Consider the following 25,530-nt stretch of genomic DNA (forward strand, 5'->3'; position numbering starts at 1 on the left):
GAAATTAAATGACGATGCGCGCGACACCTTGCAAGTACTCTCTGGAATCGTCCATCTCTCCATAACATCCTTTATTTTACACTGGTCCAGCTCGCATCTGCTATATTTCAATCTCCAGCTTACACACCACTTACAGTACTATCGCATATCCCTTACACACACATTTAATCCCTGACAAAAAACGTTCAAAATGGCTATGGCCCCGCCCCGCAAAGGTTAGCCCCATCCCTAATTCACGTCACATGTATTCGCTAACCATGCAATCTTCAGGCGAGAACTGGGAACTTCGCCAACAGCTGAACTCAGAGTACAGGGATAAGCGGGCAGATGCTATCAAGAGAGTCATTGCGAACCATACCATTGGCAAGGACTGTAGTGGCTTGTTTCCCGATGTCGTCAAGAATATGGTGAGTGTTTAATAACTCTTTGCTGGAGTCAAGGAGCAAGGGAGTACAGGTAAGAGCTGATGTTCTGACCGCAGCAAACAGATGATCTGGAGCAAAAGAAACTCGTATATTTATATCTCATGAACTATGCGAAGACACAACCTGAACTCGTTATCCTTGCTGTCAACACTTTCGTCAAGGTGGGTTTGAGTTTGACTTATTCCATCTCTTCTGCTAACCTGCTTTATTAAAGGACACTGCCGACCCCAATCCTCTTGTTAGAGCTCTTGCCATCCGCACCATGTCCATCCTTCGCGCCGAGAAAATCCTCGATTACCTCGCTTCACCTTTATCTCGATGCCTCAAAGATGAGAACCCCTACGTCCGAAAGACTGCTGCTCTGTGTGTCGCCAAAGTGTTTGATTTGAAGCCAGAGCTGGCTATCGAATACGGGTTCATTGAAACTTTGAGAGATCTTATCGGCGATGGTAATCCTATGGTATGTCATGCAATGATGAGCGTACGAAGATGTCTGATCAATTGACAGGTTGTTGCAAATGCCGTTGCCGCACTCGGGGATATTCACGAGGCTTCTCTTAACCTTCCTTCTTCTCAGCCCGGCTCGCCAAATGACGATGAATCTCCTAGCAGTGTCCGTCCCAATCAATCCCTTTTCATCATTGACCCCGCTACCCTTACCAAACTCCTTGTCGCTTTGAACGAATGTTCTGAATGGGGTCGTATTGCCATCCTCACCACCTTGGCGAGATATAGGACAAATGACGAGAAGGAGAGTGAACATATCTGTGAAAGAGTGATGCCCCAGTTTCAGCACGTGAATGCGGCAGTTGTGTTGGGTGCGGTAAAGGTGATCATGATTCATATGAAAAATGTCACCAAGGAAGACCTTTTGAAGTCTCTTACTCGAAAAATGGCTCCTCCATTAGGTGAGTTCAACATTTTTTATTTTTTATTTTTAATTCAAAAATGAATGGTTTGACCAACAACGAACAGTCACCCTTATCTCCTCACCGCCCGAGGTGCAATGGGTCGCACTTCGTAACATCAACCTCCTCTTGCAGAAACGTCCCGATATCCTTGCCAGCGAGATGCGCGTTTTCTTCTGCAAATATAACGATCCTTCCTACGTCAAGGTGGAGAAACTTGAGATTATGGTTAGATTGGCGAACGAGAAGAATGTGGACACTTTGCTTGGGGAGCTGAAGGAATACGCGTCGGAAGTTGATGTCGATTTTGTTCGCAAGGCTGTCAGGGCGGTTGGCCAAGTTGCTATCAAGATCGATGAGGCTGCCGGGCGATGTGTCGAAGTATTGATGGAACTGATCGAGACAAGAGTCAGCTATGTCGTACAGGAGGCTGTCATCGTCGTCAAGGTAAGCTTCACTGCATGGGTATATCTGGATGAGGCTAATTCTTTGACAGGACATCTTCCGAAAATACCCCCACTCATACGAAGGTATCATCCCGGCGCTCTGTGCTAATCTTGAGGAATTGGATGAGCYTGAGGCCAAGGCCTCTTTGATTTGGCTCATCGGCGAGTACGCAGAGAAGATTGAGAATGCGGACGAGTTGCTGGGAGCGTTCTTGGAGACTTTCAGTGAGGAAAGCTATCCTGTACGACTCATCATGATTTCACCATTCACTCGTTGACTCATCATCTCTGCAGGTTCAACTTCAAACCCTTACTGCGATTGTCAAGCTGTTCCTCAAGAAACCTGATGAAAGCCAGGCTATCGTCCAAAAAGTGCTTCAAGCTGCTACAAAGGACTGTGACAGCCCAGACGTCAGAGATAGGGCCTACATATACTGGAGATTGCTGTCATCCGACCCCGCCGCTGCCAAGGTAAGTCAATATCCACCTCTTGCTTCATGCGAAATTCTAATGGATGTAATATAGTCTGTTGTTTTGTCAGTCAGACCACCTATCAGTCTTCCTCAAACGACTGTCGCTCCTGCAATCCTTGAGGAGCTTATTGGCGAAATCTCGACATTGGCGAGTGTGTACCACAAGCCTGCGGCTACGTTCATAGGCAAAGGTCGTTTGGGTGCAGACGAGATGCACAAGAAGAGCTTGGAGTACGTCTATCTCTCATTCAGTCCTTATAGTGATGACCTAACCTATGCTGGACAGTGCCGAGGACGATGTCTCACGCGAAAAGGCTCTTCAAGCTGTCGTTGCCGGTAACCAAGCCGAAAACCTGCTCGACTTTGACGACGAACCTACTCCTACCAACGGCGAATCTTCCATCCCTGCTCCGGGTGCGGGTTTGGGCATCTCTTCTCAGGCTATTGCGAGCGCAGCCAAGAGCACGAACCCGTTAGATGAATTAATGGACTTGTTCTCCACTGCTAGCATGACAACACCAGTCGTTCAACCTGGTCAGCCTGCAGCTCAGGCTCAAACGTCAGCTCAGAGTTCAGGGGGTTTGGGCGGGTTAAATGGATTGGCAGGGCTGTCTAGCCCACCGCAGAGTGTATCGCCGCAACCCGGAGCTCCGCAAAGCCAGAAACAACAACAGCAGGCGGCGGCTCAAGATGATTTGTTGGGGTTGTTTTAGATGAATAACTGAAAATGTATGTTGATATGGGTCTTCAAGTGGTAAACGCCGCTTTCGTGTCGCAGTTGAGCTGAGTGAAGGCATTGTGGCGGAGACACTTAAATAAGATGTAGATGTGAGTTGATAGCACATATTTTGCACGTATTTCAAAGATATGGCAATTCAAGTCGAAAAATCAAACCCATCAGACATTCAAGTTCTACATCCCCTGCCCGCCGACCTAGACAGATGCCTACAAAGCACTACCCGATGCGTGTCCTTCGATGGAACAACAAAATGCGCTGCTTTGTTTAACTTTTCCATTGGATACCCGTGGCTATCCTCGCAACTGCAACCGGCAAGCTCAGCCTCAATCTATAGTACCACCCATATTGACAGATTTGGCCGGATCATCCAATTTTATTGTTTCCAGCACACGCATGGATGGTCGGGAACTGATGGAAGCGTGGGCAGGAAAAAAACGTGTCGAGGGTCCTTTGGCCACGGCTTCGCAGTGATTTTTCGAGGACGCATCTGCAAGACGACAAGATAAAAGCCATATACAGTCACAGATGATAATGATATGCCAATCATCAATCGTTTCGACTTTGCTACTGACCTGGGCGACAACAGGCAAAGGAGAGACATCACGCCAAGTAGCGAAGAAGACCACAAAGACGAAGAACAAGAAGGCCTATCAACGTGTTAAAGGGACTTTGAATACAATAAGAGACTGAATCCTGACCTTACTTGTCATCAAGTCGAGGTTGCCGAATTTCAACAAGCACAATGATACACATACTGCTAATTACCTTTCTTCTCGGCATTGTAGGTGCTATAAGCCCCTCCCCTCGACCCCCGACCCATTCCAAAACCCTCCAGCCTTTACTACCCTATCGAACTCCTCATGTCCCCTCTCTTGACCACACAACGCTTCACCTTTTTCCTATTAGAGACGACCCTACTCTCAGCCATAGAAGCCGCAGGACCAAGCCTCTTGGGCGGATGTATAGTCAATCTGAGCTTATAGGGTGGGATAAAGAAGCGAAAAGAGCGTTGAATTGGGAACTTCAAATCGCATATGAAGGACAGACGTTTTTTGATGGATGGGACTGGTTCACAATGATAGGTGCGTGACTTGAATCTGAACAGTCTTGCTAAAGGTTGCTTGTCGATAGATCCAAGTCATGGCCGTGAGTCAAGATATTTCATTAAAATGAGAAACAAAGAAATATTGACCTCAAACTCCTTAGTCGTGACCTATGTCGATAACGCAACAGCTTTCAAGGATGGTCTTGCGTTCTGGACAAGCGATGGAATACCAGGTATTCAAGTAGATCACTGGTCTGATACAGCCGTCGGCGCCAACAGAAACTCTGTCCGAATCACTACCAAATCATTATTTGAAGGTGGTCTCTTCATTATCGATTTGGCTCTGATGCCGTGGGGTTGTGGCGTTTGGCCGGCGTGTAAGTGCCTTTTGGTTCTGATGTAATGGTCAACAAGATGTACTGGTGTGCTAATTACCTTGGTTAATAAGTTTGGACGTTAGGATATGAAGGGACTTGGCCTGAGACAGTGGGTTTTCATATGGAGATAGATTTGGGCCCAATACTGATGATACCGGAAGGGAGAAATTGACATTATCGAGGGGATTCAGTCAAACACTAACAAGTGAGTAGCTTTGTGATGCCATGTATTTCACGACCATATCCTAGCTGAGCGGCTACAATCCTTAGTCAAATGACTATGTGAGTAGTGCCCCTAAGGGTATGTGGATTGTAGAACTGAGCGGATAAAACAGACATACGATGCCAGGATGCTCCATTAATTACAGCACCAGCAATCTGTACTCGGGCACTTTGACTGTAAGCTGTTTCTCTTTCTTTTTGAATATATATATTGACCTCTTTTTTGAAGAATCAAGATTGTGATTCATCTACAGGTCATTAATCATCTTTCTTCCACAAACTGTGTGTGCAATCTAATAATGTGATTACAGGCGGCAGTGGCTGCTCCATTATTTCCGCTTCCAACTCGTCGTACGGGATGCCATTCAACTCGGCTGGTGGGGGCGTATTCGCAATGAAATGGGATACAGATGGGATTCGTATGTGTGAGTCCCATATCGGAACTTTGTTTTTTTTTTTTGTTTTCGGATCAAGCTAAGTGGGCGTTAGGGAACTGGAATAGAGCACAGATACCATCCGAGTCAGTTGGGTTCTTGAACGCTATTTGGTTTAGTTTTAAGAAAGCTGATCAAAAGTAGCATCACTGCGGAGACGCCTGATCCCGACGCTTGTGGGTTGAGCATTCTTCTCACCTGATCATTAGCTAACATGGAAGGACCTTAGGGGATCTACCAACAGCTATCTGGGACGCATCCATCTGCGATCTAGAGTCCTTCTTCAAAGCCCAAGTTTTGGTGCTCAATATCAACCTCTGCGGCGACTGGATCAACAGTGTGTGGGATCGTAAGCCCTTTGTTCTCCCTTTTCGTCTCCACCCCATTACTTTTGTCTGACATGCACAAACAAAATCATTCTAGAATACCCTTACTGCCCTGGCACATGTCCCGAATATGTCTCCAACCCACTCAACCTCAATAACACGGTCATGCTCATCAATTACATCAAAGTGTACCAACAATCGGATGCAGAAGTGACAACCCAGCAGGCGGAAACGAACTCGAATCTGACGGGCGCTGGAGGACCTGTTGGGGTGATTAATGGGGCTACTATTCGTAGGCCATGGTGGCGGACGGCGAGAGAGAAGATGTTGGGGATGGTGTCTGTGGTGCCAGTAGGGCTTTTATTTGCAGGCTGGATATAGGCGTTCAGGCTGGAATGGGATCATTTCATACTCTATAACCTTGGATATAATAACGGCTACTAACTCTGTGCTTATTTCGATGCATATCCTTGCTCATTCTCTCGTTGACAACCTTTTACTCTCCTAATTCTGACGCCTTGCACCAGTCCATCTCACTGAACTCGACACCTGTCCTGCCACTTTTCCACCATGTGCTAATCAAAGAATTAGATCCTAATTCTCCATTACTTTGGTCTCTGTCATTTTTAGTTTAGCTACACACTATTGAACGCTTTCAACGATCATTCAACATTTTCTACACAAGGTTGTCCTGGCGCATGCCTAACATCTTGTGCTTTTTGTTCAACTTTTACCCGCCTTTTGTTTTCGGTAAAACCGGAGATCACCGAAATGAGATCCGAGAGGACGGACTTATTTATCGCGCTCTTCGCGGCTACTACGTATTCTCAGTCGCTCGCCCACGCTGCCTTCTTCAGCGCTTCGAATCTCCTCAGAGGCCCCAAAGAGCAGCTATCGGGACCATGGCGAACATATCCCAGTCTTTGCACGCTCTTCTGGAAAGAGCTCAAAAGCAAGATTCGCTCGGCAAGCTCATAATCGAAGCCCTCGTCCTAATCGAGTCTGTCATCGACATCCTTGGGTGCGTATTTAGTTTGTGCAATTTGGATCGACTGCTGATGGCGGATGGATGCAGAGAGGAAACTGTGGCGATCTCTTTTAATGGAGGTAAAGATTGTATGTCTACCTGCAAGCTGCTTGCTGCCATTGCTTTCTCAAGGCTAATTGTCGGCAATTCATTCCAGGTACGGTATTGCTGCATCTCTATGCTGCTGTCCTGTATGCCCGACATACCCCTTCCCTCCCACCTCATCTATTTCCCAAGCCTTCTCCAAAGATAACGATCCCTCCGCTGCCATCTCGTACCCCGCAAGAACCTCTTTCGCCCCAACCAGTTCTTCCACCTTCCTTGCCAGCATGTACGCCTCCTTCCATCACCCCACCAGCCTCCAACCCGTCCCCACCCTTTTCACATCCTCGCTCCACCCACCACCACCCACCGACCGATCTTCCGTACCCACCAATCCGTTCAATATATATAACAGCTCCCAACCCTTTTGCTGAACTCGACGAGTTTGTACTTTCATCCACCAAGCTGTATGGACTGGATTTGTACAGATTTGGAGGGGGTATGAAGGCTGCTTTGGAGGAATGGCTGGGATGTGGAGGAGGAAGGGGAGTAAAAGGCGTTTTGGTCGGTACGAGGCAGGGTGATCCCAATGATGGTCAGTTCATTCTCATCTACTCACTCTGCGCAGTCATTAACGGAAGCGCGCAGCCGTGGACATAATAGCACCCACCGACCCTTCCTGGCCTCAGTTCATCCGCGTCCACCCTATTCTTCATTGGACATACTCGGATGTATGGGACTTCCTCCTTGAACTTCAGGTGCCGTACTGTATACTGTATGACCAAGGTTACACATCGTTGGGTTCAACGACAAATACTTTACCGAACCCATTGTTGAAAAGCGAAAGTGTGGAAGGGGGATGGGAACCAGCACATAGGCGTAAGTCAGTGATTGGAATCTTTGAACCAGCAGTACTAATGAGAGGATTAGTGAAAGACGCAAGCCAAGAACGTGCTGGAAGGCACTGAAAAAGCAGTCTCTGACTAGCGGCGGGATACATAGCATAACAGTAACACTGTAACTCATATATTAGACGGGGCCTATACATGTAGAGTAGCGATGGAAATGAATGTGCCAGGGAAATGATTCAAGTGGTGACAAGCGTCATATATTTATTTATGACCGAAACGAGAAAAGCTCGGAAGAACTATGCATAAAACACTTTTTTCTCCTTCTACCCGAATGAAATTCCCTATAATGCTCTTGCTTTGAATCCCACCTTTTATTCGTCAAATGCTAAAATTCCAATCCCTTTTTCTTTTCTATGAAACGCCACTAACCAGAACTAAGAGACTATATATATATATACCTGAAAGAAATGAATGAATTTAAGAGACCTCCCTGCCCGAAAGAAAAAGACTAAGAATGAATTTTCCCAACTCAAACCCAGGACCATTTGACTTCTGGCCGCCAACTTCTTCACTAACCCTCACCGAAAAGGAAACAAGGAAAAAAAAAGAGAGAAATGTTAACTAGTGCCTACCCAGCTTTCCATCGTCCATACTAGCCCTTCCACCACGTGGGCTAACTGCCGCACTTGAACCCAAACCCGAAAGGCTCAATCCACTCGAACTCTGCCTCCCTGGCTCTCCATCCTCGTTCTCGTCATCAACTGTCAATTCTTCCGCCATCTTCGCCAACTCATCACCCACCGCGGACGGCGCTCTCGTCTCTTCATCCGAATCGTTCTGACCATCCCCCCCGCTCAGTGGACTACTTCGCAACTTGTCTTTCCCGCCCAAAGCACCAACGCCCAACGTCCTATTTCCAGCTGTGGAAGTAGCATGTTGAGGAGGGATCGCGTTGGCAAAGTAATCCTGTCCCTGCCTGGCTTGCGGTGAATTCTCAGATTTGCCCTGTAACGCCCCACCTGGGGGACCGGCATACTGCCCATATCCAATCGGCCCATTAGGAAACGCCTGCGTCGTAGGTGTGCCCAGTGCAGCTGAACCGGCTTGTGGGTGATTACCAGGAGTAGAAGGGAAGCGATTAACAGGAGCTCCAGGAGCAGGGTTGAGGAAAGGGTTGTACTGGAATGCACCGGGCGATGTGACAGGAATGCCTGGTGAAAATGGTCCAGCGGCAGGAGACATAAAATGAGAGGCGTGCCCGTGAAGAGGAGGCGTCTCGGGATAATTGAAAACGAATCCAGGCATGGAAGGTGTCATAGGAGGGAGACCGCGAGTGTGAAGTGGTGATATGGGATTCCCGTGTTCCATATGGAAGGGAGGCATGGATATGGGACCGGGATGGTGGGGGTGACGGAACACGGGAGTGTGAGAGGTGGGTGATGGTTCGCCATGAGGGGGTTGGCCATGCCCTGGGGCGGTGTGAGTCTGTAAAGAAGTGTTCAGACTCCAAGGGAGCTTGGCAATGGGGGAAGTGCTACTAGGCTTGGTGGAAGGAACAGAGGTGTCGATCGGAGTAATGCCATTGCTTTGGAGCATATCCTTGACGCCTTCCGGGACGCCAGTCAGGTGGTCCTGGATACCCAGAGAAGTAGCCTCTCCAGATACAGAATTTCTGGCACTACGCTGAGAAACTTCGGGGTGGATGTCCCTCTCCAAGTGAGCACGAATCCGGAAACCACCGATCTCGCGGCTAACGGCTGGTCAGCTATGATCTGCGTTGAAGCTTTGGGCCACTCACTCGTTGAACAAAAGTACAGCTCTTGTGGCATCGGCTTCAGTAGCGAACAATGCAGTCCCGAATCCTCTAGGCTTTCCGTGGGCATCGGTGGCAACACTTTTACTTGAATCAGCACCTAGGTACTCTTCACGAATGAAAAATGGAAACCTACTCTGCTCGAATAATGGTTCCCGCAGGCCTTAGCATGTCTTTCAGATCTTGCCATTGCATCGACAAAGGTAACTGCGACATTCAGTCAGCGTCTGCGGTGAAATTTCAAAGATGATTGACTTGCGTTTGAGACAAAAATCACTCGGTCATGCAGCGTGCTAGGAGGACCTAATCCCATTCCCTGGTTGGCCAATCCTTCCAACTGAGGAATCGGCGCCGCCGCCAATCTCCCCGCTCCTCCATTTGGACTCTGTGCTGGTACATCTCCTGCAATCGTAGGTGCTATCGCATCAACAGCTGGCGCAGGTTTTATACCGGCAAACAAGGAAGGAGGAAGGGGGCCAAGCGTACCTGGTGGAGGAGCGCGGCTTCCACCAGGAGAAGGAGGCTTGACGCTACCACTGCTCGATGTAGGCCGTGAAACGGCCATATTAGGTGACGTACTCGAGAGAGGGGCCGCTGCAGAATCAAAAGTTGTGAGGGACGCTCCAAAGGGTGTGAGAGAATCGCGGCGAACTGCGCTAACACCTGCAGGCATAGCAGCTCCAGTACCAGATGTGAGAGATCCAGCAAGAGGTGACTGTCCAAGCGAGTGGAAAGCATTCAGACCCGTATTTTGCACGCTGAGTGGAAGAGGCTGAGCTCCGAAGACAGAAGGGGGCGATTGCGCCCCAGGTATCGGCGTCGAGCTCGTCAGACCCACAGCACTTGAACTCGATGGGACACCCATGCCTCCGGGTATCAGGCCACCGGCCGCCGAGAACGGCCTTGAACTCGGTATTTGTCCAGGGAGCCAGCCTTGGCCGGATTGAGGGGTGATGTGGCCCGGGATGGAAAAAGGTGTATGAGAGGGACCAGGGAAGTTATGGAAAGAGTACATGGCGGAGCGAGGGTTGGCGTTGTGGTGAATGGGATGGGACTGGGGCTCATACTCTGGCGGGAGACGGTCAGGTCGGACTTCAAGGGTTCTTGTCTGCCAAGTGTAGCCATTGTAGCGATCTGGTTTGGATTAGTATGGAACGTTACGAGGATCAGCCAACGTACCTATTGCTCGTGCAGCATCTTCCCTGCTGCCCATTAAGACGGTACCGTATCCTCTACTCCTATTATCCGGTCCCAAACTGACGTCCGCCCTCAATACTGTTCCCGCTTTTCTGAAAAGATCCTTTAGATCCTGCCATCGAACTCTATACGGGAGCTAACACAGAGTTAGCAACTTTAGGTGTGCAGCAAGTAAATAGATTTACGTTCCCCACGAAAAGGTTGACTCGCCCGTCACTACCAACTGCCGAGGGCAAAAGATTTGTCATGAGTGGCGTTACAGAACGGTTTACTAATGAGTCTGCCATTAATGCTGTTTCTCCCGTCGTCTACTGAAGGAAGAAGGCAACTCACTGTCAGAGTTAAAGTCTGAAGGAGGTGGTGGAGGTGCGTTGGCTATCGCAGCGGCAATGACAGCATCAATCTCAGCCGATGTCGGAGCACGGGAACTCGCACCGCTCATGTCTGTCATAGTGACCTGCGTTGATGGATCTAGGTGAGCAAGTATATCTCCACCACATGCTTGCAACACTTACCACAGGGGAGTGTCCTTTACCTGACCTTTCGAGTATGACGGGGTTCGCCCCATGTGCAGCCGCTTCTTCGAAGGCCGCGGCGGCCTCGAATAAGGACGACATGTGGGAAGAAGCTGCGGATGCAGAGTGGATATTTTGACTTCTGGGGAGAAAAGCAGTCAGCAGTTGTGGATAGAGCGGTTGGACCATAAGAGGTGTGGGAGAAGCGTTGTGGTAGAGCGTGTCTTCCTAGCGCGCGTTGGTTTTCGACTCGGGATGCCTATGACGACACCGCCTGCGCTGGGTGTCGTTTGTGAGGAAGGGAGAAAGGAGGACGTACGGTTGACTGGACTGCGGCGTAGAGAGCGGTGGCGAGGGGGTGCAGCGGTTGGAAGGAAGGATGGAATAGGAGACGGTAGGACGGTAGGAGGACTCGCAGCCGTGAGACTGAGTAACACTAATTATCGGATCTCGCCAATGCCGCTCAAAAACCACCCCCATATACTGCAGACACGTCATCCCCACTCAGCCACGACTTGCATTCACATTTCTCATCCTTGTATGCATGCATTTATATCACTGAACTGCGTGCAAGTACAAGTTGATCCCCACAAGTACAGCCTTTTCAGCGCTTCGCGACGATATGTGGTATCCAATAAATACTGTGCATCCCTGCTCTGCCTTCCGGGCGCCGTTGTGGCATGTACTGGGTACTGGGGCCTGGCGCTGCTGTAGCGCTCCTATCTGTCAAAACATTTCACGCCGGGCAATACCGGCAGTGGTGAAATAAGTGCAGTTCATCAAGCAATCTTGCTAGAATATATATCTCGTGCTGCAGACATCTTGCTGACCGCTGACTCAGATCTGTTCAGATTCAACTTCTAACATCAATAGGCTTCTGTGTCGAAACGCCACTACTACTACAGCTGGATCTGCCTTTCTGCCAACAACGGCTCAGCAATACATCATCTAGCTTTCTGCTCGCTGCTCAGAATCTGCACCTGAATCTGCACCAAACTCTGTACGAGACTCAGCACAGTAGCGCGGCCGACGTGAAGAAATGCAGTTCCGCCTTTCACCGAATGTCCGTTGAGCCCACCACATGCTCGTTTGTTGGCAGTCGGAAATTATTGTTTCTAACAGCGATAGATTATTGAACAACCAGAGTACCATTTATTGATAAAGGTCGGCAATCGACCGCAATTCACAGATATCAATAAGTGCGTTGTCGACCTATCAATTCACATGAATTCGTCAGGTCTATAAACAGACATTTATCAAGCAAATTGTAGGCCTTTATTCCTACCTGCGATCAATCCATAATGCCAAACGCCATATCCAGCAACCGAAACGACTAAAAACCATTCCAATCCACCCATCCACAACTTCATTCCCTACTCTAATTCATCTTCTCCAACCCTCGCACCTACTCGATTTTGGATTTACTCCTTCAATAACGGTCACCGCCAGTCCTCCTGTTCCTGTGGGCGACACTAGCTCAGGATCTCTACCGGCTCCATTTAATACCATCTGCATACCTCGCTGCGACAACTTATCGACTCAGCCTAGAAAGCTGGAATGCAACGTTCTTCCTCCCCTTTCTCTTACTGGTCAATCTGCCGACACGCCTTTTTTAGAAGGCCAGGGCCTCTTTAGGATTTCACTGAAAGGAGAAATAATTCTTCTCAGAAGTAGACAGCATAATCTGTCGGCATATCAGTAGGCACGCGTCGGTCGGATAGTGAGCGGTAGTCCTTCATGAGATATGTTCAGGCCGATTACATCTTACAGCTTACAAAGGAAGCCCTCTTCGCGCTTTGTTGATCCTCGATTTGCTCTAAATCACGATACACCACGAGGTTCTAAGGCCTTTGATATCCTTTCATGCTATTCTGGATTTCCCTCGAACTACAGCAGACATCTTGGGTGAAGATACTCTGAGTAAGCTAGTAAATGAAATAATAATTAACAATGAGCGGCACAAGGTGCGAGAACGGCGGTACGGAGCAGGACTGTGAAGAGTGGTGAATTGGTCGCGAGGAATGGCACTGGGCATAGTGAAAGTCGTGAGGAAGGTTGAGTATGCTGTCTTTAGAGATTAAAGAAGGGGCACCAGGAAAGGATGAATGCGTCCTAGTAAGCTGTTGTGCTATCTTAGTCGAAGTTTGATAATGAAGCAAGACTATTGTCATGTATGAATTCTGTAAATCTTTCCTGGTCACATTTACTACAAACGCTCCGGCATTGCTGCGACTGACTATCCTACAACGTGAGGGTTTCTGATATAAAGGCTAATCAACATTTTCTGAGCGCGGGGACACAACATCAAAAGACTAAATGCACATTGGTGGGGTCGAGTACCGGCTCGACATATATAATGATACAACATTTTACTTGTTCTATATTGTATTAATAAGAGTAAAGAGGTGCTAAAGTTGAACACTTACAAAATTGAAACCATACCTGGKGTTGGAAGGGCTGAMAGGGCCGAGGTAGCTGTTGGTGGGAGGCGAMATGGCGATACCGTGCGAGGAMCTAGCGATGTGGGCCAAGTCGACGCCTGCAATTAAGGACAAGTCAGCATAAGTAAAAGCGGAGATGGATATGAAAACCAACCCTGCTTCTTGTGGAGGACACCCTCCCTATAGAGCCTCATCTTCTCTCTCTCTTCATCACTCACCGCACTCATCCTCCTCCCCATCCCAGGCCTGTCGCCAGAGTCAAGGCTGCTCATACTATCGGTGGGGCTGGTAGCAATATTACTCTGGCCCTGGATACTCCCTCTTTTGCCAAGGTCCATCGGCTTAAAGTCATTGCCAGAGTCGGTGACAGGCATCGCACCGACAGGATCATTGATCTCTTCATCGAGGTCAAAAACGTCGGAAGACGGGAGTTCGTCTAGAGCGGCTTCAGCCTCGGCCTCACCGTCAAGACGGCCGGAAGCTTCGTCATCGCCTTTACGGGCGGTAGATCCCCAGTTATGGGCGCCATCGCCGTTCTTGTGGTTCCACTGGGTCTTGTCGAGACCAGTGCGGGAATGACGGTCCTTGAGGACGGCAGCGGGGTATTGGTTGCGCTGTTGGGTCAGTGCGTAGTGGGGTGACATGGAAAGATGGGATAGGTGGAGCGAGAAGGAATGGTGGGGAATAGATCGTAGACGAAACAAGGGTAAAAGCAAGATGGGAAGAAAAGATAGGCGCGGAGTGGAGTAGTCCGGTTAGACAGGAGACGGTCACGGGGACATACAATAAGGGCGCAGCACGGTGGTAAAAGACATTCCAGATGAAGATACCATGGTGAAGGCACATTTACGTGAGGCCGTAGGAGGGCAGCGGTCCACAGCGCATAGAGGACAGGCAGACAAACAGTGATTGGTAGGATTGGAGACGAAGCGGAAGGACAGTTGTTAGCCTGGTCCAAACTTGGCATGCAGCTCCACTGCGGTATTGAGATGGAGACGTCACCAGCTCGGGCGGTGGAGCGGCCAAAACTCACCTCAGTCCTAGTCATGATGGCAGGCGTCAGAGTAGTTGTTGTGTTTATTGGCTGGTTGGAGTGATGTTGTGAGAAAGCAATAAGAGGTGCAGACAGGAAGGATCGCAGACCGGTGTCGGCCGTATATATATACATGGGAGGGCCAAGTTATCGAGTCGAGCTGCGATAGGTCATCTGCTGTCGTCACATCACAACAGCAGAGATCGGGTGCCGCAGCTGGGTCACAAGACCAGAACGGTTGCGGCCGGGCTCGCATTTCCCCGCGGGGTCAGGGCTATCAACCAGGCACCGCTCGGCATTTCACCTCGATCACCGCAGATTGGCACCGCCAAGGTGGATCCAACAAGAAGTTACGTATGCATCCGATCAGACGCTTGGTATCTACTATCTCTATGGCCTCTCTCATCTTACAGCTCGTCGTGGTGCACAGGTGGCGCATACTTTAATATATCGGAGAGTTCTACAGAGGATTAATACGGTTGACATGCATGCGGAAAATGCTTGACTTACTCTGTCTAGTCTCTGAGGATACTGCTGTGGGGAAAACGACAGAATATTCAATGAACATGTCCCCCGGCGGAATGTCCATGTACGATGGCATCTAATAACAATAGATCAGATTCGCAAAACAATTAGGGTGCTAGAATTCTTACACCCTCTCCTTCGATCACTTCTACTTCTCCAGGCTGGGTCGTTCCTGTCCGTGACAATGTAATTGTACGACCATCAAGATGCGTCAAGCGTCTCTCAAATCCAAGCAATGCCTGTCCGAAAATAACGCTTCAGCCAAGTTCTTTCTGTTTCCACCAAACAGGGATTTACCTCAGCCACACTCAATGTTACCCTTCCCAAAATCCCATTCTCCTTCCTCCTCCACGCCCCTTCACCCTCGTTCAACTTACTCCTCACCCGTACCACTACATCGCCCGCTTCCATATCAATCTGTTCATCCGCTTCTCCATGGAAAACCTCCTCAAATCCTTCGGGTGCACCGGCAGGAATGTGTAGAGCGAGAGTGTGCTGGGTTTGAACAGTTTTTTCAGAGTGGCAGACATGACATGAGCGGGTGATTTGTTTGCCTTTACCATTACAATGAGGGCACCTTTCAAGCAAAAGCATTAGTGGATGAGCCTGCTGAGAGGGTTGGTTGCGATGACTCACGTCATTTGGACATTGGTGAACATTCCGGGGAAGACCTGATGTCGCTGGACGACCACTCCTTGTCCTCCACACTTGTTACATGAATGAATATCCTTCTCAGACTCCGCTCCTGATCCGTGACAATGAGGGCAAATGACTCGTCGAGGTATTTGGAACTGCAATCAACAAGCATTAGCAATTATTTCAAAAAGCTTCCTTCAAGGAGAACGTACCTCCAACGTTCTGCCTGTGTACAGGTCCGCCAAGGAAACCTCAACATTCGTGATCAATCCAGGACCTTTCTGCTCTTGTGCAGCACCTACGAATCCCAAGGTCAGTAAATCGTCCCCCACAGTAAAGGGCATCAATCGCCCCCCCTCACCCCATCACCTCGTTCACGCCGCTCCTTACTAATCCTCTTCCCATAGCAAAGCGAATGAAGACTAACCTCCTCCAAAGAATCTGGCAAACGGATCTTGGCTTCCGCCAGATTTTTGAGCTTCATGTTGCTTCAAACCCTGCTCGCCATGTCTGTCGTAAATCGTCCTTGTCTCAGAGTTTGACAGGACCTCATAAGCTATACACAGTCACCGTAAGCCCCAGAACGTGCGTATACATTAATCATATCGTCTGACCTTTAGAAACTTGGATAAATTTTTCGTGGGCCGCCTCGTCAGGATTGATATCGGGATGATATTTTTTTGACAATTTCTGCAATGAAATTCAGCTCTCATGCTCTCACCTATCATTCACAGCTGAGATACGGCCTCTAGATGTATACTCACCCGGTACGCCTTCTTGATATCAGCGTCTGAAGCGTCCTTTCTCACTACAACACATCTCCATTAGTATGTCACCTCTCTGCAAAAAAACGCGTAAACGTCGACGTGGAAACCTCCACTTTTTACTCCTCCATTTCTCCGCTTAAAGAAAAAGAAAACTGACCTCCTAAAACGTTATAAAGCGATTCCGCCAAGCATCCGCCTAGTAAGGCTAGCGTCAGTAAGAAGAAGAGGGTTGTGGGGAGCATTATTTGTCTGCAGTTTAGAAATGAGGTCAGGACGAAATGTGGGCTTTGCTAAAAAAACGAACGGTGGGCGGTTCGCGCATCATCGAAGGCGCGTCTTCCTCTTCCTTAATTGAACGGAATCAAATACACGTGGCTAACACCGGTTATGGCCGTATCACTTTTGCCGCCATGGTCAATTCGGCAGATGCCCGTTGGCCCACCTGGTCGTCATGTCTTTTTACTTTTCTTTGTTGGAGTGCTTCTATAAGATACTAAATTTGAACATGAGACGGTAAAGAACAAGTATGGCAGACAAAGAAGAACTACAAGAACGAACTAAAGTGGCTAGACAAGAGTATAGAGAATATCTACCGCTTGCACAGCAACTCCAAGGAGATCTCCGAGACGACGCCGAACAACTTCGGGTACAGGAAGGCTGGGATGAAGATACGTGGAATGGTGTTGAAGAGTGGGTTGATGATGTGGGAAGTATATGGAGAGCTTTAAGAGTAAGTCTTAGTTTGATTTCGTATCATCTAAGCTTGACTAATGCGACATTGCAGAGAAACCGCTATGACCAAAACAAGACACACTCATTCCTCCTCTCAGTCCTGTCGACTCGTCTTTCTCTCTCTTTACACGGCCCTATCCCTTCTATCCTACCATACTCGGATTCCCCTCTCTTCCACATCCTCCCCCTCCCTTCACACACCGATAAACTCAACAGACCAATTGTCGTTCTCACCGCGCGCGAAATTGTTAGGGACGAACAAGGAATGCTAGATGATGTCAAAGAATGGATATGGTGGGCTTTAGAAATGTGTAGGAGGACATCTAAGGACTGGTGGAGTAAAGGGATGTGGGACGGAAGTGGGGTGGATGGGTATGGGAGGGGAAAAGGGAAGGCGAGGGGCGAAGGAGGGGAAGGGATTGTCTTGTTGGTTGATGCAGCCGGTGCGGGATATCGAAACCTTGTAAGTGCAATAAAAGTCACGTATCCATTCATGCCAGGGGCATTATAAATTGAAGCAATTGCCTGTTTCTAGGAGGTTGATCTACTGCCTACACTACTTTCCGTAGGACATAACAGCTTTCCGGGCCTCCTCGAGGCGGTATACGTTATCAACGTTGGATGGACAGGGCGAAGCATGTGGGCCGTTGTCAAGCATTTGCTCCCCAAATCTGCTTTAGAAAGGGTTGCATTCCTGGACACGAAAGAATCACTAGCCGAAGTCTTCGAACTGGACAAGATCCCACAAGGTATGTGCATAGCAGTGTCCCTTGTAATTGTGTGATCTTCAATAACGCTGTACACAGCATACGGTGGCGACAGCCCTTATACATTCTCGCCCTCTAATAATCCCATTTACGCATACTATTCCCGCCACTCGAGTCATTCGTTTATTGCCTCCATTTCCAGAAGCACATCATGCACCTCTATAGCAGACGTATACTACACAGCGCGCAACACGCCTTTTCCGAGCCGCCGAACGTCTCCATTGATTAGTAGGCAGAATAGCGCTTCAAGTGGTATGATGAAAGCCATGTTTCGAGCGGGGTATGGAAATGATTTGAGAATGACCAAGAGTCGTGATGAGAGATCCCGAAAGGTGGAGGGAGATGATGATGGCGATGAAGAGGATGAGATGACCAGAGTCATATCTGCATCTGATGTTGCCGCCGTAGGCCCGATGACGGGTCTTATAACACAGTCCTTGACCGAACCGGAAGATCCACAACCGATTTTATCCAGGGCAAGTAGTACCCTCACGTCAAGAAGTAAACCACCTACTCGAGCTCCCTCGTCCGCAGCGGTCTCACGCATCAAATCCCTCTCCGACTTTCATCTCTATCTCTCACCTTCTCGATTAGCGCGTATCGATCTTCTCTCTGACTCTTCTGATTCGGAAGATGAGCCTCCCCCTCCACCTTCTATCCCTTCGCTTCCTCGTCGCAAAGTGCTTCGCCCGGCGCTGCTGGAAAAGAGCCTAGCAGGAACGCCTGACGAGCGCGAGAAAAGAACTAATAGACCCGCTTTGCGGTTGATGGGCCTTCCAGGTCATTTGGCGGATGATGATCCTGTGCGAAGCTATTCGGGAAGATTGCAGATGCATCATGCAAAGTGGCTGGAGGGATGGAAGGGAACTCCGGAAGAGCTTGGACTGGAAGATAATCATAAGCTTGGCGGCGTAAAACATGAGGAAGAGGAAAACGCCCCGATACCGAGAACAATATCCGTTTCACCACCTATTGATCGTCCTCCTTCACCTTCCGGCACTCTTGAGCCATCTCCGTCACCGTCTCCCATCCATTCTCCCGCAATGACACCACAACCTCATGACATCCAGCCTTACTCCACCTCAAATCCTTTCTTCGGTTATCCAGTAGTGCAATTTGGCAGCTCTATCAGGCCAAGATATCCTCGTAACAGGAAACGTGATCTTGTCAAGACGCTCTTGTTCCTTTTCATGCTAAAGTTACAGAGCTGGAGGGATTCTGTTGAAAGAGCTCTAGGCTTGAACCGTCTACGTATCCCGTCCCTTTCCCAACCTTACTGCTCGTCCTCACTTTATACTCCTGGGCCTAACAGGAGAAACCCCGCCGAGGGTCTTGTTCGCTCTGCGGCAACGCCCGGCACGTACTCGAAGCAAGTCGCGAAATATAGAAGATGGGATAAAGATTGGTGGTGGATGATTATTGGGATGCTGTTGTTGAGAGGAACGTGGGGAAGAATTGTGCTGGCACCGTTGGAGGCATTGGGACTGGGGTTGTCTGAATGGAAGGCTATATGGGGAGCAGTATGACACAAGAGCGGTGACACAAGAGCCGCGTGGTGTGATGGAGAGCTCCGATGTTTTGTTGTGGTAACTGCTGTTGGACCTTTCATATGTACTCGCCAGGTTGTATTCATTGTCGTCATGCAATTTGTGATGTTGTCATGCCCCATCATCCATCAGCCTTTCAGTGCTTCCTGATGCAAAACACTGCCGAGTGTCGACCGATTTACGCGCGTAAGATCATGACGAGTTAGCGAGGATGCTTCCATCAATCACCCAAGTTTGGAAGGCTCGGACCGAACGAGACCAACAATAACTTCACCGTAATCAAAAGAGGGGAAGATTGGTCCTGCCTATTATTTCACAATACCTTTCTAAGAAGCCATAAGAAGCTTTAAGAGAATTAATTGCGGCGGCTTCAGATGTGGTGATAGAATGCCAGAGGTTCGCTGGAGTCTTAGTCGCCATAGTAATATACGGTCCTCCCCAAACGGGCTCCAGTTCCAACCACATCCACATTCATCATTCCCTTCGCGTTTTTTACAGCCTTTCAATTATAATCATGAGCGACCCGATGAGAGATATGTGAATACGCTCCGCAAATGATCTCCTCCAATAGAGAGATTACTTCTGCTCGAAATGTTTCCGCCTCTATCGCAAGAGTCTCGTGCACCCACAAGAGGGAGAAAGTGTGATAAGCGTGGGGTAGGTAGCAAATAATCTGCTTCGGGAGAGAAGAGCTAATATCGGTCGTGCAGGAGGTTTTGTATGACAGAGCGTGCGGGGGTTGGTATCGCACCTGGAGAGGTCGACCCGCCAGATTTACACTCGACATTATCTGTGATGCTGCAGTCAGGTATTGTGAGTAAAAATGCTTCGATAGGGCCATGTGTGGGTGATGTGTGCTGAGCAGCCTCGTGGTGTCAGGTCGATCGACGCAGGAACGCAGCCTTGAGAGGCGTACTTGTTGTTATTTGTATCGGTAGTATGTAGTAGCTGATTGTGACGATGTGGTGTTCATAATGAAGACCAAACTTTGGTGATCAATTCGGTTAGCCATTATTTCAATTATCTGATGACAGGGATTATTGCTAGAATACGTCGTATTTGTCTGTACATCATCTATGCAGAAGAGATGATGGTGGTCTCTTTCTTTCCTAAGAGGAGATCGGGACACCGAGAAGCGGGGAGCTGGGCGATGTCCGTTGTTTACCTTGCGACGTGGAAGATGTGGATGCTCGGACGCGTTCGATTGACCGCTTCTCGAAATCTGTTCTTCCATCTTTTTCGTTGGCAATCGACTATAAAACGGGATCTCAAAAGATCTGAAACGCATTGATACCCCCCTCTATTGATTAAGAGGAAATTTGGCAAAGCTTTCATTTGATACTCAATCGCATTTGAGCTTTACAAGGCTACGTTGGCTTAGCTTCTGAAGAGCTAGACCAAGGTAACTTCTGTTGAAATGGGAGTCCTCAGGTAAGTTCCATCTGACGCAAGCAGAAATGCTGCGTTAAAAACTGATTATGTCTTCAAGGTTAGCTGTGTGTATCTCGGGTGTATACGCTGCCTTTTTACTGTGGGCCATCGCTCAAGAACGGTGTCAGTCCTTCCTTCTGGATTCCTTTGTCTTCACGCTGATACAGATGCAAAGTATCAAAACCTTTTCCCTCTGTGCACCCTCATCCTCACCAACAGCCCCATTCACCTTCAGACCCTCCACCCGGCGATAAGTTCCCTTCGCCATTATTCCTCAACTTTGCTCAAGCTCTGGCTTCCAGCTTGAGTGCGCTTTGTTACTTGTCGTTCAAAGCTTGGAGAGACGGATGGAAAGGGCGAGGTCTGGGCCAGCTGTTAGGATTGAAAGAAGTGTTCGGTAAAAGCCAAACCGCATTGAATGGTGATGCCAAAGCCAACAAGAAAGAGTCCGAGTTGAACGAAAAGACGAAGGAGGTTGTCGAGAAGGCACCGAAGCCGCCGAAGAAGAGTCTCCTCGCACTCCTCGTGCAGGTTTCGGTCTTCCAGACGATAGCCAGTCCCATTGGATTCCTTGCCTTGAGGCATATCTCATATCCTACAATGGTTTTAGGCAAGGTGATTACTCCTTACTCTTTTGAATGTAGTGTCTAATTCCATCTTTAGTCCTGCAAGCTCATCCCAGTCTTGTTGCTCAACGTCCTTCTCTATCGACGAAAGTTCTCACCTCATAAGTATATCGTCGTAGCACTCGTTACCGTCGGCATTAGTATGTTCATGCTTTTCGCTGAAACATCAAAAAAGAAGAAGGGTGGAAGTGATAGTATGTGGGGACTCGTTTTGTTACTTGTCAAGTGAGTTATCATTACGTGGAGTCGCCGCATCAAGCTCATACCGGAATAGCCTTCTTATCGATGGCCTGACAAACTCGACCCAAGACCAAATCTTCTCATCATATCCTTCATACACCGGCCAGCAGATGATGTTCACAATGGCGCTCACTACTCAAATTATCCTATTACCTCTCCTTGTCCTTCCGCTCCCCACCAACCCAATATCTCTTCTCGCCCATTTACCTCCGCCTTTTGGCTCTTCTGTGCCAACCTCTACTCTCAGCTTCTCCCCTCCTGCGGCATTGGAATCTATCTCTTTCCTTCTTTCCCATCCTTCCGCTCTTGCGCCTCTCTTTGCATACGCCCTTCTTGGTGGCTTGGGTCAGCTCTTCATCTTTGAAACTATCCAGCACTTTGGCTCCCTTACCCTCGTCATGGTCACCGTCACAAGGAAGCTTTTTACCATGCTCCTTAGTGTCGTCGTCTTTGAGCACAGGCTCACAAAAGGTCAATGGTTGGGTGTGGGCGTTGTGTTCGCTGGTATCGGTGTCGAGGCTGGGATGAAAAGGAAGGATGTAATGAAGAAAGCGAAGAAAGACTGACCATATTCTAGAGTGTTACATCATGGCATATGCATCGCATTGTAAGGAACAAAGGTTATCTATTCCTTTCGGCCTGAGTGAGAAGGGTTGTTCGAAGAATCAGTACTAGTTGTTTTGGAGACTGTTACATTAGAAGAAGAAGTTATCTACGAATACCCAGAAGGCAAATCGTGTTAGTGGTCGGTGAACATTACTTCGATGTTAACTCGTACGTCGTGAATAAACCCTTCCACATTTATCCGCCGGTGTTTTCTTCCACTGCTAAGTTGCCTTAGATCTAGAGATAGGAGTTCAAAGTAGTAGGCGCCTGTGTGTGGAGAAAATAAGTATAGTGGTCAAAGAAGAACATACGTAGATCAAGATTATGGATGGCATACAGAAGCCTGAGGCGCGTTGTCACCTGGAACTCACGTGGTCGCGTGGCACAGTCGTCCTTCGTTGTAAATCTACCATTTTGTGTGTTTTCGTCATTCTCACAACGGAACCGTACAACGTCCGCATTTTCGACTGCCAAGCTCAGCAATAAGTTTTCCGCAGCATGTCAGTTCCCACTCAACGCTTCTCGGACATCCGGCGGTCCCGTCCGTCTTACTCTTGTCAAGTCTGCCGCGACCGGAGGGTACGGTGCGATCAGGTCAGAACACTCCTGAAGCTATAGCCGAGCCGCCTCGAGCCCTGCTAATCTTATCTCCAGGCGCGCCCAAAGTGCGGAAACTGTGTCCGCAACCAAGCCCAATGTGTATACCAGTCTAACCTGTCGCAAAAACGCAAAGACCCGATTACGGACGACTCGGCAAACAAGATGCCTCGAAGGAACAAGTCGTCGGGTTCGGAACGCAGCCCATCGCCACTCGAGACAGGAAAGCTCAAACCCGGGTATCTGGTGCTTAATAGTGGGGGCAGATCACGGTATACGGAAAGTACCTTCTGGGCATGTGTGGATGCCGAAGTGAGCAGCCACTTACATGACCCATCGTTTGTCCAGAGTTGACAACTGGCTGCCAGGGCCTCGAGCTTGACCGGATTCTGCGCAACCTCCCGCTTTTCCCGAGGACCGGCGGCCCAGACGACCTGGTTACTCCCCCAGCTTTTTCGAGCAGTCCCGGGGCGGCGACAAGTGTGCCGAACCCGTCCACTGGAACCTCGCCGGATCGCATCAGCTGGGGTCCCGTTCGTCTAGCAAAATTACTTCAACCCCTTCCCCCGAAACTCGTCTGCGACCGCCTCTTTCGAGCGTTTATGGACTGCATTCATCCTCTCATCCCTCTAATGCACATTCCATCGTTCGAATCCGCCTATGACGAGTTTTGGTCTTGGCGTTTAACACGTCCTGCTCAAAACATTTCGTTGAGTATCCTCCACAGGAATCCTAGCTTTCTCCCTCTTTTAATCAGTGTTTTATCTGCTGGGTCCATCACAATTCACGAACCATGGAGCGATCGAGTCGGCCAAAAACTGCGCGGCCTGATGCCAGAAGCCCTTCGAGTAATCGGTTTCCCCTACTATCCCTCGGTGTACTCTCTGATGGCTTACATACTCGCTAACTCGACCCTGATCCGCGAAGAGGACGCCTTTAGCTCTTGCTCATTTGTCGCCGTGGCTCTAAGGGTTGCACAGTCGATGGGTTTCCATCGCGATGGCACCGAATTCGAGCTCGACCCTATATCGACTGAAGAGCGTCGCCGTGTATGGTGGCACCTTATGCATCTCGATACCATGACAAGCATAGCTCAGGGTCTACCTGGCATCATGTCGAGTTCACGCTGCACCACTCAAGTAATCAGCGAGATGAAGGACGAACTTATTGGTAAGATCAAAAGCACCGACTCGCTTGATCGTGAGCTGTGGGTCGAACCAAAGTACGTGCTTGCGGCTGGACGCTATGAAGCTAGCACCCAGTTGCGAACCATTCTAGAGCGACTGCAAGAAGCACCGAATATCACTCTTTCCGACATCGCCCCCTTGGAGATGCAGATTGAGGACCTACGCCGGCGTCAGTCCCGTCGTCTAGAGAGCGTCAATCTACATGCCCATTCAGCATCATTACAGGAAATATTGGATCAGCTCTCGGTCCGTGTCGGGGGGGACGACTTTACTGATCATCGACCTCCGCCGCCCACCACAGCCTCAAAAGCCATTCAACAATGGAATCAAGCACTCTTGCATCTCACGACGGTTAAAGCATACTGTATATTGTATCAGCCCTTCATGTCAGACAAGGTGATTTGGGCAAATCTTCGATCGAGGTTTGCATCCCAGTCAGTCATAGAATGGCCATACACGCTAAAGCATCTTGTAGGGCATTACCACACTTTCAATACTTTTTGGCTCTGTTTTTGGAGATGACTACCAATCCGTCGTACCGGCCATTTCATTGGCTTTATCCAGGCTCATATCAACCGCTACAACCATGCGCTGTCTTGCTTTCTGATCTGTCAGCACATCCCCACTCGTCCGACAAAATGCTCAGCATGCAGCTCATCGATAGAGTATTCTCGTTACTGGGACCTGCTGGCAGGCTAGTCAGCCCTGGGTCGTATCAGTCTTTGCCCTCGTTAACGGGTGCAAAACAAGTATGGACTGTCCTCGAAAAATTGCGTGCAAAAGTGTGGCACGACCTGGGATACGACCATACGCTGTTCTGGGCAGAGGATGAAAAGGGTGATGATGGGTTGGCCCATCGAGGCTCCATGGACTTTTGGCTGACCGGCAATCTGGCTGGGCATTCTGCAGACAGAAGTGATACCGCAACCAGTTCCTACCCACCCCCTATGCCGCAAAATGGCGAAGCTATTGCCGACTCTACGACCCATCCTACCAGGTAAGAGTGACATTTGATCGCACAATATCCCGCTCATCAAGCCACAGTTACGCCGAATCTGGTGCTACGTCTACCTCGTCTATTCCGCTCCCAGTCGCAGCTCTTAACGAGCAAGATTGGCAAAACGATATGGATGCCTTATCCTGGATACCTTGGGGGACATCAAATGATCCCCCTTTCCAGTCTATCCAGAATTCTCTTACGACCAGGCAAGTGTGCCCTCTCTGATTGAATGAAATCTTCGCTTATCTATCCGTCTTATGTAGCAACTACATGCCGGAATCAACCGATAGCGGTGAAGCAGAGATAGCCCCTGGGCAAATGATTGTTCCGCCAGGTAACGAAACTGATCTTTTCGGACTTTACCCGCCCACAGAGAGTCAGTTGTCATCAACCCGCTATCAGGGACAGAATTTCTTTTAGTCAGGATACGCATGTATTGCAGCCTGCCTTCATTTCTTAGTCCGTTTGAAAACCTTCACATTGGCAATAAAATCGACATTCGTTGAAAGGGTATGAGCGCACGAACGAAACATACGTAACCATGCCATCCGAAAA

At 49.0% G+C, this 25,530-nt stretch overlaps 9 protein-coding genes across 10 annotated transcripts; 6 read left to right on the forward strand and 3 right to left on the reverse strand.

Annotated features, from left to right (window-relative positions):
* The first annotated feature begins 58 nt into the window (after positions 1–58).
* Positions 59–3,535, forward strand: CNH03830 (clathrin binding protein, putative). Its single transcript, XM_572541.2, has 10 exons — positions 59–215; positions 271–407; positions 482–586; positions 640–885; positions 934–1,333; positions 1,401–1,780; positions 1,830–2,021; positions 2,074–2,250; positions 2,305–2,483; positions 2,539–3,535. The coding sequence occupies exons 1-10, from the start codon at positions 191–193 to the stop codon at positions 2,963–2,965; spliced, it is 2,268 nt and encodes a 755-aa protein (XP_572541.1). The 5' UTR covers positions 59–190; the 3' UTR covers positions 2,966–3,535.
* Positions 3,536–4,057: 522 nt separating this feature from the next.
* On the forward strand, positions 4,058–5,872 carry CNH03820 (hypothetical protein). The gene is made up of 11 exons (XM_024657752.1): positions 4,058–4,413; positions 4,485–4,522; positions 4,575–4,618; positions 4,684–4,695; positions 4,749–4,812; positions 4,865–4,889; positions 4,947–5,060; positions 5,125–5,155; positions 5,214–5,245; positions 5,299–5,418; positions 5,493–5,872. Exons 1-11 carry the CDS (start codon positions 4,161–4,163, stop codon positions 5,774–5,776), a joined length of 1,017 nt encoding a protein of 338 aa, XP_024513435.1. The 5' UTR covers positions 4,058–4,160; the 3' UTR covers positions 5,777–5,872.
* Positions 5,873–6,237: 365 nt separating this feature from the next.
* Positions 6,238–7,633, forward strand: CNH03810 (FMN adenylyltransferase, putative). Its single transcript, XM_024657751.1, has 5 exons — positions 6,238–6,416; positions 6,471–6,511; positions 6,580–7,059; positions 7,113–7,343; positions 7,395–7,633. The coding sequence occupies exons 1-5, from the start codon at positions 6,298–6,300 to the stop codon at positions 7,430–7,432; spliced, it is 909 nt and encodes a 302-aa protein (XP_024513432.1). The 5' UTR covers positions 6,238–6,297; the 3' UTR covers positions 7,433–7,633.
* CNH03800 (telomere maintenance protein, putative) lies at positions 7,629–11,338 on the reverse strand (the record flags this gene model as incomplete). Of its 2 annotated transcripts, XM_572540.1 has the most annotated exons (10): positions 7,629–9,065; positions 9,114–9,209; positions 9,265–9,335; positions 9,388–10,262; positions 10,308–10,461; positions 10,511–10,596; positions 10,659–10,700; positions 10,761–10,782; positions 10,841–10,982; positions 11,160–11,338. In XM_572540.1, the coding sequence occupies 10 exons, from the start codon at positions 11,336–11,338 to the stop codon at positions 7,937–7,939; spliced, it is 2,796 nt and encodes a 931-aa protein (XP_572540.1). In that variant the 3' UTR covers positions 7,629–7,936. The 2 variants fall into 2 exon arrangements, with proteins under 2 accessions (XP_572540.1, XP_572539.1); XM_572539.1 differs by having other exon boundaries at positions 10,659–10,782.
* A 1,685-nt stretch (positions 11,339–13,023) lies between these two features.
* CNH03790 (expressed protein) lies at positions 13,024–14,417 on the reverse strand. Its single transcript, XM_024657750.1, has 3 exons — positions 14,315–14,417; positions 13,436–13,895; positions 13,024–13,379 (listed from the first exon to the last, which is right to left on the reverse strand). Exons 1-3 carry the CDS (start codon positions 14,327–14,329, stop codon positions 13,249–13,251), a joined length of 606 nt encoding a protein of 201 aa, XP_024513431.1. The 5' UTR covers positions 14,330–14,417; the 3' UTR covers positions 13,024–13,248.
* Positions 14,418–14,651: 234 nt separating this feature from the next.
* Positions 14,652–16,497, reverse strand: CNH03780 (chaperone regulator, putative). Its single transcript, XM_572538.2, has 10 exons — positions 16,400–16,497; positions 16,240–16,283; positions 16,090–16,165; positions 15,903–16,031; positions 15,688–15,773; positions 15,476–15,630; positions 15,137–15,416; positions 14,968–15,078; positions 14,825–14,915; positions 14,652–14,774 (listed from the first exon to the last, which is right to left on the reverse strand). Exons 1-10 carry the CDS (start codon positions 16,482–16,484, stop codon positions 14,722–14,724), a joined length of 1,110 nt encoding a protein of 369 aa, XP_572538.1. The 5' UTR covers positions 16,485–16,497; the 3' UTR covers positions 14,652–14,721.
* Positions 16,498–16,719: 222 nt separating this feature from the next.
* On the forward strand, positions 16,720–19,394 carry CNH03770 (expressed protein). Its single transcript, XM_024657749.1, has 4 exons — positions 16,720–16,972; positions 17,027–17,437; positions 17,510–17,723; positions 17,781–19,394. The coding sequence occupies exons 1-4, from the start codon at positions 16,769–16,771 to the stop codon at positions 19,265–19,267; spliced, it is 2,316 nt and encodes a 771-aa protein (XP_024513414.1). The 5' UTR covers positions 16,720–16,768; the 3' UTR covers positions 19,268–19,394.
* A 1,140-nt stretch (positions 19,395–20,534) lies between these two features.
* On the forward strand, positions 20,535–22,201 carry CNH03760 (UDP-galactose transporter, putative). The gene is made up of 5 exons (XM_572536.2): positions 20,535–20,719; positions 20,778–20,842; positions 20,895–21,334; positions 21,383–21,570; positions 21,620–22,201. Exons 1-5 carry the CDS (start codon positions 20,706–20,708, stop codon positions 22,149–22,151), a joined length of 1,239 nt encoding a protein of 412 aa, XP_572536.1. The 5' UTR covers positions 20,535–20,705; the 3' UTR covers positions 22,152–22,201.
* Positions 22,202–22,630: 429 nt separating this feature from the next.
* On the forward strand, positions 22,631–25,405 carry CNH03750 (hypothetical protein). Its single transcript, XM_024657748.1, has 6 exons — positions 22,631–22,785; positions 22,846–23,100; positions 23,157–24,397; positions 24,451–24,972; positions 25,020–25,181; positions 25,239–25,405. The coding sequence occupies exons 1-6, from the start codon at positions 22,690–22,692 to the stop codon at positions 25,393–25,395; spliced, it is 2,433 nt and encodes an 810-aa protein (XP_024513413.1). The 5' UTR covers positions 22,631–22,689; the 3' UTR covers positions 25,396–25,405.
* Positions 25,406–25,530: the final 125 nt, after the last annotated feature.

This window comes from Cryptococcus neoformans (genome assembly GCF_000091045.1).
Source record: "Cryptococcus neoformans var. neoformans JEC21 chromosome 8 sequence".
Classification (NCBI taxonomy): Eukaryota; Fungi; Basidiomycota; class Tremellomycetes; order Tremellales; family Cryptococcaceae; genus Cryptococcus; species Cryptococcus deneoformans.

What these genes read in the sequence shown, in the direction of transcription:
- CNH03780 (XM_572538.2), bottom strand. Translation starts at nt 16,484, where the DNA reads ATGCTCCCCACAACCCTCTTCTTCTTACTGACGCTAGCCTTACTAGGC. An exon ending in ATATCAAGAAGGCGTACCGG is followed by an intron (nt 16,166 to 16,239) that starts GTGAGTATACAT and finishes ATTTCATTGCAG; the next exon opens with AAATTGTCAAAAAAATATCA. An exon ending in TTCACCAATGTCCAAATGAC is followed by an intron (nt 15,417 to 15,475) that starts GTGAGTCATCGC and finishes TTTGCTTGAAAG; the next exon opens with GTGCCCTCATTGTAATGGTA.
- CNH03760 (XM_572536.2), top strand. An exon ending in CTACAATGGTTTTAGGCAAG is followed by an intron (nt 21,335 to 21,382) that starts GTGATTACTCCT and finishes TTCCATCTTTAG; the next exon opens with TCCTGCAAGCTCATCCCAGT. An exon ending in CTCGTTTTGTTACTTGTCAA is followed by an intron (nt 21,571 to 21,619) that starts GTGAGTTATCAT and finishes ATACCGGAATAG; the next exon opens with CCTTCTTATCGATGGCCTGA.
- CNH03820 (XM_024657752.1), top strand. Translation starts at nt 4,161, where the DNA reads ATGAGAAACAAAGAAATATTGACCTCAAACTCCTTAGTCGTGACCTAT. An exon ending in AAGGGACTTGGCCTGAGACA is followed by an intron (nt 4,523 to 4,574) that starts GTGGGTTTTCAT and finishes TGATACCGGAAG; the next exon opens with GGAGAAATTGACATTATCGA. An exon ending in AGAGCACAGATACCATCCGA is followed by an intron (nt 5,156 to 5,213) that starts GTCAGTTGGGTT and finishes GATCAAAAGTAG; the next exon opens with CATCACTGCGGAGACGCCTG.
- CNH03770 (XM_024657749.1), top strand. Translation starts at nt 16,769, where the DNA reads ATGGCAGACAAAGAAGAACTACAAGAACGAACTAAAGTGGCTAGACAA. An exon ending in GTGCGGGATATCGAAACCTT is followed by an intron (nt 17,438 to 17,509) that starts GTAAGTGCAATA and finishes GCCTGTTTCTAG; the next exon opens with GAGGTTGATCTACTGCCTAC. An exon ending in ACTGGACAAGATCCCACAAG is followed by an intron (nt 17,724 to 17,780) that starts GTATGTGCATAG and finishes CGCTGTACACAG; the next exon opens with CATACGGTGGCGACAGCCCT.
- CNH03750 (XM_024657748.1), top strand. Translation starts at nt 22,690, where the DNA reads ATGTCAGTTCCCACTCAACGCTTCTCGGACATCCGGCGGTCCCGTCCG. An exon ending in TGGGCAAATCTTCGATCGAG is followed by an intron (nt 24,398 to 24,450) that starts GTTTGCATCCCA and finishes AGCATCTTGTAG; the next exon opens with GGCATTACCACACTTTCAAT. An exon ending in CAGAATTCTCTTACGACCAG is followed by an intron (nt 25,182 to 25,238) that starts GCAAGTGTGCCC and finishes CGTCTTATGTAG; the next exon opens with CAACTACATGCCGGAATCAA.
- CNH03810 (XM_024657751.1), top strand. Translation starts at nt 6,298, where the DNA reads ATGGCGAACATATCCCAGTCTTTGCACGCTCTTCTGGAAAGAGCTCAA. An exon ending in TTTTAATGGAGGTAAAGATT is followed by an intron (nt 6,512 to 6,579) that starts GTATGTCTACCT and finishes AATTCATTCCAG; the next exon opens with GTACGGTATTGCTGCATCTC. An exon ending in ATGGGAACCAGCACATAGGC is followed by an intron (nt 7,344 to 7,394) that starts GTAAGTCAGTGA and finishes TGAGAGGATTAG; the next exon opens with TGAAAGACGCAAGCCAAGAA.